A 12,725-nucleotide genomic window follows, 5' to 3' on the forward strand; every position below is an offset into this window, starting at 1 on the left:
CTCATGATTGTGATTGGTCCGCTGCGTGCGCGTTCACGGCTCTTGATAAAGCAATCCTGGGTTGAGTTACCGAGTTGATATCCAGCGTCGTGATACCGATTATCCTGATTGCCACTGTTAGGGTTAGTCAACCCAGGATAAGTCTGGGTAACCCAGGAAAGGTTGATCTCGCTTCGTGATACAGGCCCCAGGTGTCAGGATCTCCAGAAGAACTGAAAACACTTCAGAGGAGCTAATTCAAGTTGATGTAACAAGTCCATTTGAATTTCACATTACTTCTCCCTCAACCAAATATCAATCAATAAACCATTGTTTATTCAGGGAAAACTGACTGCGCATTAAGCTCTTTTACAGCAATGTCTTGAGTTCACATTCAACGGGCTAGGGGGATTCAAATATATGATAGCAATTGCAATAAAGTGATGGAAAAAGTTCATAAAAACAAATAAGTAGTGGGGCGTCGGTGGCTTAGTGGTTGGAGCGGGCGCCCCGTGTACAAGGCTCTTGCCACAGCGGCCCAGGTTCGAATCCAGCCTGTGGCCCTTTGCTGCATGTCATCCCCCCTCTCTCTCCCTACCTGTCCTGTCCAATAAAGGCAAAAATGCCCCAAAAAATATCTTTAAAAAAACCCAAAAACAAGTAAGTAGCAGCAATGTATCAAGAATTATAAACAGCGATAAAAAACCAATCATATAAAGATGAAAAAGTTAAATATTAAGAATAGAGTCTGCAATAAAGGACGGATACATAACAACAACAACAAAAACAGTAATATGTAGAAAAGCATGTCTGTCAATTAACCAAAGCAGGAACACTGTAAAACAACCATATCATCTAGCATACACTTGATATAACCTAATGACACATACCTATCTACTTTAAATACCTCTTGTAACTCCTTCCATTTATTTGCCGCGAGAAAACTAAAAACTAATTTACCGAGCTTTGAAGTGATCTGAGGAGTTTCAAGGGATAAAAATCCCTGTGAGTGTGTTTGATGAGAGATGGATTTGATTTTAAAAAGAGAAGTGAGGTAGAACGGCATCTTTCCAAGCAATGCCTTATAAAACAAAAAGGAGACAATGTTTTCCCTTCTATCAGTGAGAGAACACCATCCCACATTCTGATATAGCTCACAGTGGTGAGTTATAAAACCATCCGCAGTAATAAAACAGAGAGAACTGTGGTAGACGCTATCAAATGATTTTAGTGTGGATTGAGCTGCATGCATATACAAAATATCGCCATAATCTGAGACTATAGTAGGCTGAATAATTGTCCCTCTATTTTCTAAAGAGAAGTATGACCAAAGTCTGTACAATGCCCCCAATTTAATTCTTACCTTCTTTGTGAGCTTAAGCACGTGTGTTTTAAATGAAAGCTTGTCATCTAGCCAGATGCCAAGGTATTTGTAATCTGTAAGACGTTCAATGTGGGTGCTATTCAGGGACAGGATGGAGTAGGCGTCACGCTCACACTTCCTTTACCTTGTGAATATAAACTTACAACAAATGGCACCTTATTGTTTTTGTACTGTTGCACTTACTGTGAGAGATTCTCTCTTGCGTCCACTTGTTACAAAGCTGAAGCCTTGGGTCTCAATAGCCACTCCAGTGCGCTGGATGTGCTCTTCGACATACCTGACCAAAAAAAAAAAAGAAGCAAAAAACAGGTCACAACAAACAATTTAGTGATGCACCAGGGGAGGATAAATATTTTGTCCACTGTCCAAGCTAGATAAATTAAAACTATACTATTCTACAAAATCAATAGTCTGTATTGGCTGACATAAAGATCACAGTAAAATCTTAGCTGCACTCATGCATTATGGATTGCATTTATCAGCTAAATGTTCCAATAAATTGCATAAAGGACAGTGCCAAGGACACACACAAAATCAGCTGTACAGGCTTGGACAAGAACATTTTGTCACATGTTTGTCACTTTGTGATGTCATCCACATCCAATCCATGGCACAGGTCCCATCATATAAATATCTCTAAGTCTTTGTTGACACCTCCCTAACCTGGAACACACATGTTGATAGTCTCTAGAGCAGATTACAACAACAGTTGCATTTCTTACTTTGAGAGTTCATGGTGATGATCAAAAATTTATGATAATTTTTTATCAGACATTGTTAGAGGGCCTACTTAGGTACAGTATCACAGCTTGGTTTGGTAACCTCTGTGTGCAGTTAAAATACAAAATGGAAAATAATAGGTGTCAAAGAGCACGTTTCCTTGCAGTCTATTTTTTTGAGCAAGCTACTCTAAGTTAAGCCAATAAGATCGTCAATGACTCCTCTCATGTTCTGCATACAGAGTGCGAGCTGCTGCCCTGTGGTAGGAGCTTTAGAGTGCCTCATCGCAGACTCGACATATTTAAAAACCATTCATACCTCTGTCTGTAAAGCTTTTAAAACAATGGCAGATAGAGAACTGGAATTTGATTATGATGATTTGCTGATTTGCATTTTTGTAGAGGTATTTTTAGCATGCGATGTTATCTATCTATCTCTTTTGTGTTTTGTATAATGTTGATTTGTCTATGTACTATGTTGTATGTTGTATTTCTATGGCTGCAGTATGGGTGTAGGGCCCAAGACAATTTCCCACACTGTGGGACAATAAAGTTAATCTTGATCTTGATCATGTTTGCTTAATGTGGGCAGACTTGCTCTCTGTAAACTACACTGGGACATCCTTTCTTACAACATACTTACCAGTTGATGAAGGAGCTTTTCCCAGCAGAGTGGTTGCCCATCAGCATCACAGTGATCTTTTTTCGGGGAGGCAGCAACTTCACACCAACAGATTCAGCGACTGTGATCAAGCCTGGAAAAAACACAATGATTTTTTATTTTATTTTTTTTATGTAAATTAAAGAATACACCTATCAAGTTAGACTGGAGCCATCATGGTGCTGTGGTTGCACCTACAGGACTCAGGTCAGGCAGTCAGGACCAAGACTGCTGCTTGAGTGAGCTGGGCTGGAGCTGGAGAAGGGCCACAATCACTTCTGTAGGAGTAGTTATTTTCATTTATAAAAGCATTTATTGCTTCTTTTTAAAAAAAAAAAAAAAAAAAAGCTGACAGTGCGTTCACGGTACTTAATTTCAATCATTCATTAATTTTCCGGGGACCCAGAATTCCTAGCGACGCCCCTAGATGGACTCTTGTAAACTGACCCCAAACAAAACTCACTTTATAATGAGGTACAATTGCAAAAACGCTGTTAACGTGTAGCTGACTCATCAGTAATTAATTGGCAGCTGGCTGTTAAAACTAGCATTAATGCTAGCTTGCACAACGTCAGCCAATTCATAAAGTCCTTGCTTAACAGCTAACGTTAGCTAACGGTTAGCCCCCTGTAGCAGGGATAAGGTCTCCAAACTTACTAAGCTAGCTAGCTAACCCCCGGTCAGCAAACAGTTTGCTAGATTTATTATATTGACAATTAGGTCAGTGTTGAAGGGATTTCCAGCGAAGGTTTGAGTCCAGCAAAATATGTCAGCCAACTCACCACTGTCGGGATCCGCGTACAGTTGGTGACAATCCCTCAGGATGCGTTCATCACAGGATACCCCGCCGCTTATCGACTCTGCGTTAGCGGCACTCCGGCTCTTGATCTTCCCAGACATTGTGATGGTATCAAACTTCTGGAGAGACTTGCTGAAGTAGGAGACTCTCTGAACAAGCTGTGAACAAAGCCGGTTTGCCTTATTTGAATCGCCCCGGTCCGTTGAAACACGGGGCTAAGACGTACACCGGCCACGTCGTCAGCGAAAGCGGCTTTTGTCGCACAGGCTTCTGGGTAATGCAGTTCTTCCACTGAGTTAATGTAGGCCACTTTGACTGCTTGATTTTTTGGTTTTTCTGCAATCACATAACCTAAACATTAAAAAAATAAGTAAACAAGTAAAAATAACAAGAAGAATATAATGCCTCAATAAATACAATTTTAAAACTGTTTTAAATGAATGGATGGCCTATAAAAACAAATGGGTGTGCCTTTATTGTCTGAAGCTAAACAGCAGCATCTGAAATTGGGAGTCTGGATAAAAGTAAGTTTGTAAGAAGAAAAAAAACCCAAGTGCAATAAAGATTCATGTCCTGTTCAACAGTCATGACTATATTTCAAGACTTGGTAAGACTGTCTGCTGCACTAATGCAGTTATGGCTGCAGTAAATTTACAGGCAACCATTTACCCTAAGATTATGAAATACTTAAAGTCCTATGCCTGGAAATTAAATCCATGTTGCTATAATGTGTTCATCACTGAGCATGGCCTGAAAACATAGCCATTAACACCATGCAAATACAGTGTATAATTTAAATGTTCCCAACTTTGAAATAATCTTTTGCACCTCCTTGCCTGTCTTACTGAATTGACCTTACATATTCCATATGTAATGAGGCAGTGTATCCTGCTGCTGTCTGAGGAAAGTATCTGTGTGGTTCAAGGCCACTCAGGGAAAACATTACAGTTTAGTAAATCATTACAAACATGACCACCCATTATACAGAAGTAGCCTATAGAGTGTTTTGGCCTGTATCCAGCTGGTGAGAAGAGCAGTCTCAGTGCACACTACACAGACAGTACACAATGTACAATGAACAGATATTTGTCCAATTGAAATGTAATTTTCCATAGTTTTTATTTAGCTGTGAAAAATGTACCTTTTCACAATTGGAAGAGAAACACACTAGACACTGATGTAGATCACCTAAGATCAAACAAAAATGAAATAATTTCACTTCATAGCACTTCATAATGCATGAGGTCTCAAGATGTGCATAAACATGTGATGACGGCTCCTAATGCGAGACATAAAGACAGCTGATGTTACGCGTACAGTAAGACAATAAATACAGAGAGTGTATAATAATCCTTAAGACGAGCACATACTTTATGGGGAAAGTGCAAAATCAACTTAAGAATTCACACTGATTTACAATTTCAAGTGAGTCAAATGAATAACAAAAAGCATGAGAGCAGACACTTTCAGTGCAAGTTTAGTAAGTGGACACCTCTTGGTTCATCTTCACATTATAGCATATACAGACAATCAAATCAGCAAAGCCTCATGTATAACTCCTCCTACGATTTATTTATTTTTTCTTGTACTAACCACAAGCCAAAATCATGAGGCAGAAAAGAAATCAGTGAAAACTTTTGAAGGCAAAGGTTACAGGATTTTGTGACTGGCAGGTTGCCCGTTTGAATTAGTACAGTTGGGGCAATCTTACTGGGAAATACTCGCCCTTCCTGCAACAATAAATGTTATTAGTGCTCCGACTGTAAATGCTCCTGTGGAGCTGGTAAGTAGCCTGAGTGCACAGGAAGTCTATCAGAGCTGAATGTGCGTCTGCATAGGTGTGAACATTTTTAAGATTACGCTATATAAGGCAGCTGCTGTATTTTAGTGACGTTTGAACAGCACACACAGCTGCTGGTATCGCACCTTTTGAATATCATGTCATGCAGGCAAATGTTGTAGCCTGAGCAGCGGTGAGAGCAAATAAAAAGGACTTGTAGGAATTGTGGCATTACATCAAACTATTGTGGACCTAATTTAATAAGTTGTTCTTGTAAGAGGTTCACTTCCAGCCACACTCTTGTTTCTTTCCCACAAGTGCCTTTTTGGCATCTTCACTACAGCACACAGATTATTAATACCACCTCTTATGAAATCTGTTAAAGGGACAGTTCACCCCAAAATCACAAATACATATTTTCCCTCTTGCCTGTAGTGCTATTCATCAGTCTAGATTGTTTTGGTGTGAGTTGCTGAGTGTTGGAGATATCAGCCGTAGAGATGTCTGCCTTCTTTCAAAGATAATGGAACTAGATGGCACTCGGCTTGTGATGCTCAAAGTGCCAACAAAGTGCATTTAAAAAACTCAAAAGCAATGTCTCTTTCCAGAAATCATGACCTGGTTACTCAAGATAATCCATAAACCTTGATGTGAGCAGTTTCATGTAGGAACTATTTTCTTTCCACTGAACTACACAGGCCAAACGTATTACTACGCAGAAGAAAGTGTACATCTACTCATGGATGAGATGCTCGTGCTTGTGACAGCGCGAGATGTAAACATTAATAGCGTCCTCCTTGGCTAGCCTTGTGGTGCTAGGTGAGCTAGCATAACTTCCTTGTGCGCAGTGATGTAGTTGGCAGATGTAGTTCGGTAGAGAGAAAATAGTTCCTACATGAAACTGCCCACAAGGTCTGTGGATTATCCAAAGTAGGTCATGATTTCTGGAAAGTGACATTGCTGGAGTTTTTCAAATGTATTTTTTGGCGCTTTGAGCACCACAAGCCGAGTGCCATCTAGTTCCATTATCTTTGAGAGAAGGCAGACATCTCTATGGCTGATATCTCCAACACTCAGCAACTCACACCAAAACAATCTAGACTGATGAATAGCACTACAGGTAAGAGGGAAAATATGTATTTGTGATTTTGGGGTGAACTGTCCCTTTAACAGATTTCATAAGAGGCGGTATTAATAATCTGTGTGCTGTAGTGAAGATGCCAAAAAGGCACTTGTGGGAAAGGAACAAGAGTGTGGCTGGAAGTGAACCTCTGGCTGTTATGTCCAACACTGAGCAACTCACACCAAAACAATCAAGACTGATAAATAGCGTTACAGGTAAAAGGAAAAATATGTATTTTTGATTTTGGGGTGAACTGTCCCTTTAAGAAATGTTTTTCTGTTGTTGGCTGCTTCATGATAACAGAAGTGTCCATGTGTTAGTGTTTGTGTCATGAATCCTCACAGATACAAGCCATTTAATGCGTAATTCATTGTAAAGTACGCACAGCAGTGAGATGACACGTACTGATGTGAACGTTTTGGAAAAGACAGGCTGTCGAGTGTGAAATGGCCTTTGCTTCCACCGTCTGTTGCCACTTGAAAACATGTTTGTCCTCCAGCTTCTGGCCTGTCTGTGCTCAGCTTCAGTACACTGTTCGGCTGTGTGTGGAGCTCCACCACATCTTTATATTCATTTCACATCTAAAGATCAAAGTCAGTCGACACTTTTTCATTTTGATTGCCCCCACGCCTTATCACACTTAAATTAATGTAGTATGTGTTGTGTTCGGCAGCTCATTGTGTTTGTTCTTACATGATCACACTGGGTTAATGTGATCCTTGTTAACATTGAATAAATTAGCATAATTAGTGCCAACAGAAATAGTGCAGTGTGCCACTCAGTAGCATCTTGCGTTCTACAGTCTCATGTTAAGCTTCTTCCAAGCAATGAATCAAAATCTTTTTTATGAAAATGTACATTTCTTCTCTTTCATTTTATTTTCTGCAGCTCGTACATGGGCTGAGCCATGTCCTCTGTGGCAAAGTTTTCAACTTGCTGTTACATTCATTTCATACAATTTGCTATATCAATCTAAACCTACAGTCACAATGTTGCTGTAGATTGTACAGGGGGAATACGTATGAGTGCATATTAGGCTTTCAATGACTATGATTATTGGGTTTAAATTAGCAAGGGAAGATTCACAAAAGTTTAGGTGTCATGCATCCTTAATGCATCAGCACACAAGGCTCTTAATGTTTCCTTCATCGACATGTCAGAGTCCGTTGTCCTTAGTTACCAGTGAGCTTTCCTCTCTTTGGCAACCAGCTCCAGGAAATGGGAATGATTCGCAAAGAGCGGGAAGGACGAGTCAACATCAACCCACTGGACTTGTCCTGCGTCATCGCCAGCTTGGAGCGGTAGCTCGCTCACACTGTTGCCTACGGTAACGACATATGAGATATGTCATTGTCCTACAAAAACCCCATTTGTTGCCACTAGAGAGAAAATACCTCAAGAACCGTAACAGGGTTTGGATAGTTAGAAAGGGAAAAAAACTGTGGGCCTCATTCACCAACTGTTAAAGAAGCATTTCACTGCTGGAAGGACAGCCTTGTCATAAAACTATGCTGTCTATACAGTAGAAAGATGCAAATACTTTTGAAATTGGTGCTACATGATGTGGGCTGTGGTATTCAAGGCCCTCATGTGAGGTGAGCCCACAGAAATACTAGAATGAATAATAGCTGTGGATGTACAGATGGGTCCATAGAGAAAGCCTGTGAACAGGGTCCAGAATTTTGTGCTAGGCCCCTGACTACCAGAATGCACTGCGCTGCACCAGACCAATAAACACTCCCACTAGTGGGTAAAGTAATGCAAAGTGCCTTTAAACTGCCAGCTAAAATGTGCTTCAGAAAACATTTGAGGCCAGATATCAGCAATGCAGTAACAGAATCTTGGTTTATATTTGATCAGCGCTGTCTAATTTTACCGTTTGATTTCAGTGCCATCCAATACTTAGTGATTGATCATGTTATGTATAGGCCCAAAGTAGGTCTATTTCTGCATTCCAGGTCTATTTGCACAGTGGCAGATTTATTGCTGCTGCAAGATTAAGCCCTGGGGAGGGAATGCATCTTCCAGGACCGTGTAGATCTATTTGCAGAGACTGAGAGGTGGTCAGAGTCTCTCTTCTGTGTTTGGCTTTTTTTTGGCCTCAGATTTGAGATCACAACCTACTGATCAGCTGCGTGATTAATTCTCTCAACTTTTATTTTCAGTTTCTGTGCATTAATATAGCCATGTAGTCTTACACACTTATATTTGGATTTCTCAGGGCATTTACTTAGACTTTTCTTCAGACCTTTCTCAAGAAAAGAAAACTAAGAATAAACTTAGAGAGATATTGTTGAATGAGGCTCATTCTTCTTCATTACTGATACCTGAGTCATCATGAAAGTTGACAGCAACTGTCTCCATCCAAGCATTGTCAGTGTTTCTAGGATCATCCACATAGCCTTTATAGACCTGAGGAAGAAAAAAATATATTTCTGATTCCCTCATGGAAGCATTTGTTGAATAAAATGTGACAGTGAACAAGTGAGTGAACTGCTGACCTGAAACCCTGGTGATTTGAAGAGTTTGGTGATGCGTTCACTGATCTTCACTCTCTCTGCTGGCGGGACTGCCAACGAATTCAACGCTTCTTCTGAGAACTCCCGCTGCAGCGTGAGAGAGACCTGCTCCCCTGGATCTACCATGCCCTACAAAACAAGCACACGCACACAAATAAACAGGCAAGTCACATGGCCGTGACACCTTACATACCAGAAACCACTCAAACCTGTCCATGTCTTAACATTTAATTATTTTTATTGTCCCTGAGCATTCTTGAATAGCTGTGAGCAAATCATAATAGGCACACCCTAATCAATGAAGCTTGTAAAAGAAGTATAAAAGCCACCAACCCCAGGAATGGCCCACTCCCCGCAGTCTTTCCTCTTGATGGACACAAACTGCAGGATAGGCCGCTTGGAGACTGAGTGAGATACCTTTGCTCCTTTGGCATCTACTTTCCATCTGCCAGACGATGACACACATTAGACCATCAGGCATTTATAAAAAACAAACAAACTGCTAAGTGCATAAAGTTCTCCATTTTTCTGACATGAAAGACAACTGTTCTGATACAGTGATACCATGTTTTGGAAGAACCTTACGTTGCCTGGTTGTAATGAATTATTGACTGGGTTTTCCCCGTTTGAATAATTTTTTATGTTACTAAATTGAGTAATGAACTATGGTCAGCAAGTGTGATAATGATACCGATGTGTAAAGTAAAGAAAAAGTTACCTGGTGACAATGGGATCAGCTGCGTGATTGGGTCCCCATCGTCCCAACAAACCTCTACTAGTCACCCCAGTGCGGCCACGAGGATTTCTACATGGGTAAAAAGTATTTGTTTATGAGCAGTTTTAAGAGCATACGTTTACAAAAATCTAAATATTTTACAAACACAAAAATCATCAGAAAAGGGCACAAAGAGCACTGTAGAGCTTCCAGTTAAACTCTTTAGTTTTTAGAAGAAGTGATCACAGTCCTGCTCTGGCTTCTCATCCTGACATGTGTATTACTGTTAAATATTCATTAAAGGAATACTTCACCCACAAAATGACCATTGGTATATATATTACTAATCCGTTGTTACCTTTTGTGCGTATGCCTCCACAGTAAACAAAGAAACCGAAAGACAGCGAACATTTTTGATGGATTGAAGTAAAAGGGGGGCAGGTTTAACAACAGAAAACTATATCAATACATCCATTTACAAGCTTATAAAACTTGTGCAGAGTAATCCAAGTCTTATTCATCTAGTGTTATACTCAGTACTTCCCAAACAGACAGCCCTTTCCAGGAACTTATTGGAGAGTGAAACCTATCTGTGCTCTCTTCAAATCCAGACTCCATGGAGAAAAACAATAATTTCACCTCATTTAACATGGGAGCTGCTGCTCTACTGCTGCCTTCATCAAATTTTTTTGCATTACTGCGTAACTTTGGTGTTTTAAAGGGTTAGTTCAGATTCCCTCAAGTCACACAACAACACAAACACAAACAAACTACCGATCTAGGCAGCAGTAGACCAGCAGTTCCCTTGTTCAGTGAGGTAAAATTACTGTTCTTGTCAATGAAGTCTGGTTCTGAAGGGAGCATTGATACGTTTGACTTTCTGTTCAGTTCCCAGTCAAACAGGACTGTCTGTTTGGGAAGTACTGAGCATACGACTGGATAAATGAAACTTGGATAATACTGTTGAGTTGTGTGAGAGTTTATAAACGGATGCTTAAACATATTCACAAATTCAAGGTAACATGGGCTGAGTAAATTAAATACAAATGGTCATTTTATGGTGGAAGTATTCCTATAAGCAACATCTTTAACATTAACATTTAATGAAATGACTAATGTAATGAAAGGATTGCTAATACTAGAGAGAATCATCATCCCCATCGGCAGCTCTATGCAGCTGCTGCTACTGAAAGTAACATTAGGAAAGAGTTTGCTATGTCATTAGCCATCAAAAATATAAAATCTGATATAATATACATCGTCTTGTTACTTCTAACTCTCTTTTGGAGTCTACTCTCTAATTATGAGGCATGTAAATCACTGACTGTAGATGTGAACTACCTGTTTTTGTGCAAAACCAACTGAGAGTGTAAGAACAATTTCTCTATAACTTACAGTGGCTTTCCTTTTTCTATTTTGTAGGTGCCGCCGAAGCTGGTCCTGTCCACGCCACCGTCCACAGTGTTGAACTTTGGAGAGAAAGAGCTGCGAGTAAAAGTCATCAAAACTGGCATGAAAAATCTCCAGCTGCTGCTTTGAAAACAAACAGCATGTGTAACAGTCAGAATATCTCACAGCAGCCAAGACAGTAACTACTTGGTAACTACCAACATACATATCAACCTACTGCTCACCCAATATCAGGGTCCGCCCATGCTGGCTTCTTTAATACTGAAGGGTCAGTGTGGGAGACTGGATTATACTGCGGCCAGCTCTGACTCCAGTCCACCTTGTCATCAGGCACGAGTAAGCGCTTGACTTTGGACCCTGGATACTGAGGACATCTGGACTTGACATGAGGCGCTGCTGAGGAAGGCATTGTCCGGACACTGGTCGTGTAGAGGTGACAGCAACTGGCACTGATGGGTCTGATGGTTCTGAAAGGGTGAGAAGATGAGCAGGAGATGGCAGACCTGCAAGGGAGGAAATATGAGACATGGAAATCCAGTAAGTAAGTAAGGCGCGCTCTGCCTTCCCTGCAGCAGCATGGTCCCAGCCGGCCACCACCCACATGCACTCCTTGCTCCCCTGGCTCTTCTGCAAATAATGGAAACACTTTCCTAATGAAGTGATGGCAGCATTAATCTTCTGACATAAGCTGACAACACATTAATTCAGAGGGAAACCAAACACTTGCAGATCATACCAGAGCAGCAAGACAGCTGCAATTATATTATCTGTTGCATGATGGTTTAGCTAACGTTACGATTTGTTGAATTTTGCACGACATAACGTTTCATATTATAATCATATTAAAAGGAAACAAAGCCTGGCTATCATTTTTGCATATAAGCAACATTAAAATACAGTACAACGATAATAAACAGTTAGCTAATGCTTATGTCTACTTAAGTATTGACTTCAATCATATCGCCAGGCATTGATCAAGGACTTTGACAGAAACAGCTACTGCAGCACATAGGCTACCTATGACCACTTTCAAGTATAGTGTCAGCTTAAAACTGAAACTGTCCTATAATGTCAAATAGTCACAGTTTTTAACGTTGGTTAAATATATATAAGAAACGTTACTGTCTACCGTCCATACCTAACTCCGGGGGAGCACACGGTGTACGGGAGTCCGAAGAGAGTGAGCGCCAGACGAAGACGACCGAGCCAGTCCCGTCGCAGAAGAAAATGTACCATTCCTTGGACAAATAAATCTATAGTTAACAACCACAACACGCAGCGCCAAGTAACCAGGAAGTGCTCCACCCGACGCGGTGACGTCAGCAAAGGGGTGTGGTTACGGCAGTCGCACTCGTTTCCATGGTGATAACATTCAAGTGTACCACAATAAAGGTAAAAATAATATACATAGATGGGTTGAAACCGATATAACGCTATATTTTATAGCTATAACTTAGACACAAGAAACACAATTTTGTTGCATCTGTTTTTGTGTATCTAAATTATAAATATTTCATTTAAAAACTAGTAAATTCCTTTTGTCAGTGAAGCGAAATTAACAATCAGATGTTGATGGGTTGAAAAAGGACAATTACCCACCTAGTCAGTATCTATTTTGCTGTAATGTCAGTTGTGA

The 12,725-nt window shown here is 40.4% G+C and overlaps 2 protein-coding genes across 5 annotated transcripts in view; both read right to left on the minus strand.

The window, feature by feature from the left end:
* The window catches only part of si:ch211-11k18.4 (uncharacterized), a 9,705-nt gene extending 5,901 nt beyond the window's left edge, over window positions 1–3,804 (minus strand). Inside the window, exons 1-3 of the mRNA XM_050069824.1 lie at window positions 3,526–3,804; window positions 2,726–2,837; window positions 1,547–1,640 (exon numbers count right to left, since the gene is read on the minus strand). Coding sequence (XP_049925781.1) covers window positions 1,547–1,640; window positions 2,726–2,837; window positions 3,526–3,643 — 324 coding nt within the window. The 5' untranslated portion in view covers window positions 3,644–3,804. The remainder of the gene's footprint in view (window positions 1–1,546; window positions 1,641–2,725; window positions 2,838–3,525) is intronic.
* A 2,681-nt stretch (window positions 3,805–6,485) lies between these two features.
* Window positions 6,486–12,393, minus strand: nudt9 (nudix (nucleoside diphosphate linked moiety X)-type motif 9). 4 transcript variants are annotated; one of them, XM_050068764.1, is made up of 8 exons: window positions 12,228–12,393; window positions 11,314–11,556; window positions 11,075–11,212; window positions 9,683–9,769; window positions 9,298–9,409; window positions 8,947–9,093; window positions 8,773–8,857; window positions 6,486–7,767 (listed from the first exon to the last, which is right to left on the minus strand). In XM_050068764.1, exons 1-8 carry the CDS (start codon window positions 12,323–12,325, stop codon window positions 7,622–7,624), a joined length of 1,056 nt encoding a protein of 351 aa, XP_049924721.1. In that variant the 5' UTR covers window positions 12,326–12,393; the 3' UTR covers window positions 6,486–7,621. The 4 variants fall into 4 exon arrangements, with proteins under 4 accessions (XP_049924721.1, XP_049924720.1, XP_049924719.1 ...); XM_050068763.1 differs by having other exon boundaries at window positions 6,488–7,767; window positions 11,075–11,209; window positions 11,314–11,592; XM_050068762.1 differs by having other exon boundaries at window positions 6,488–7,767; window positions 11,314–11,592.
* Window positions 12,394–12,725: the final 332 nt, after the last annotated feature.

This window comes from Epinephelus moara, chromosome 18, assembly GCF_006386435.1.
Source record: "Epinephelus moara isolate mb chromosome 18, YSFRI_EMoa_1.0, whole genome shotgun sequence".
NCBI lineage: Eukaryota > Metazoa > Chordata > Actinopteri > Perciformes > Serranidae > Epinephelus > Epinephelus moara.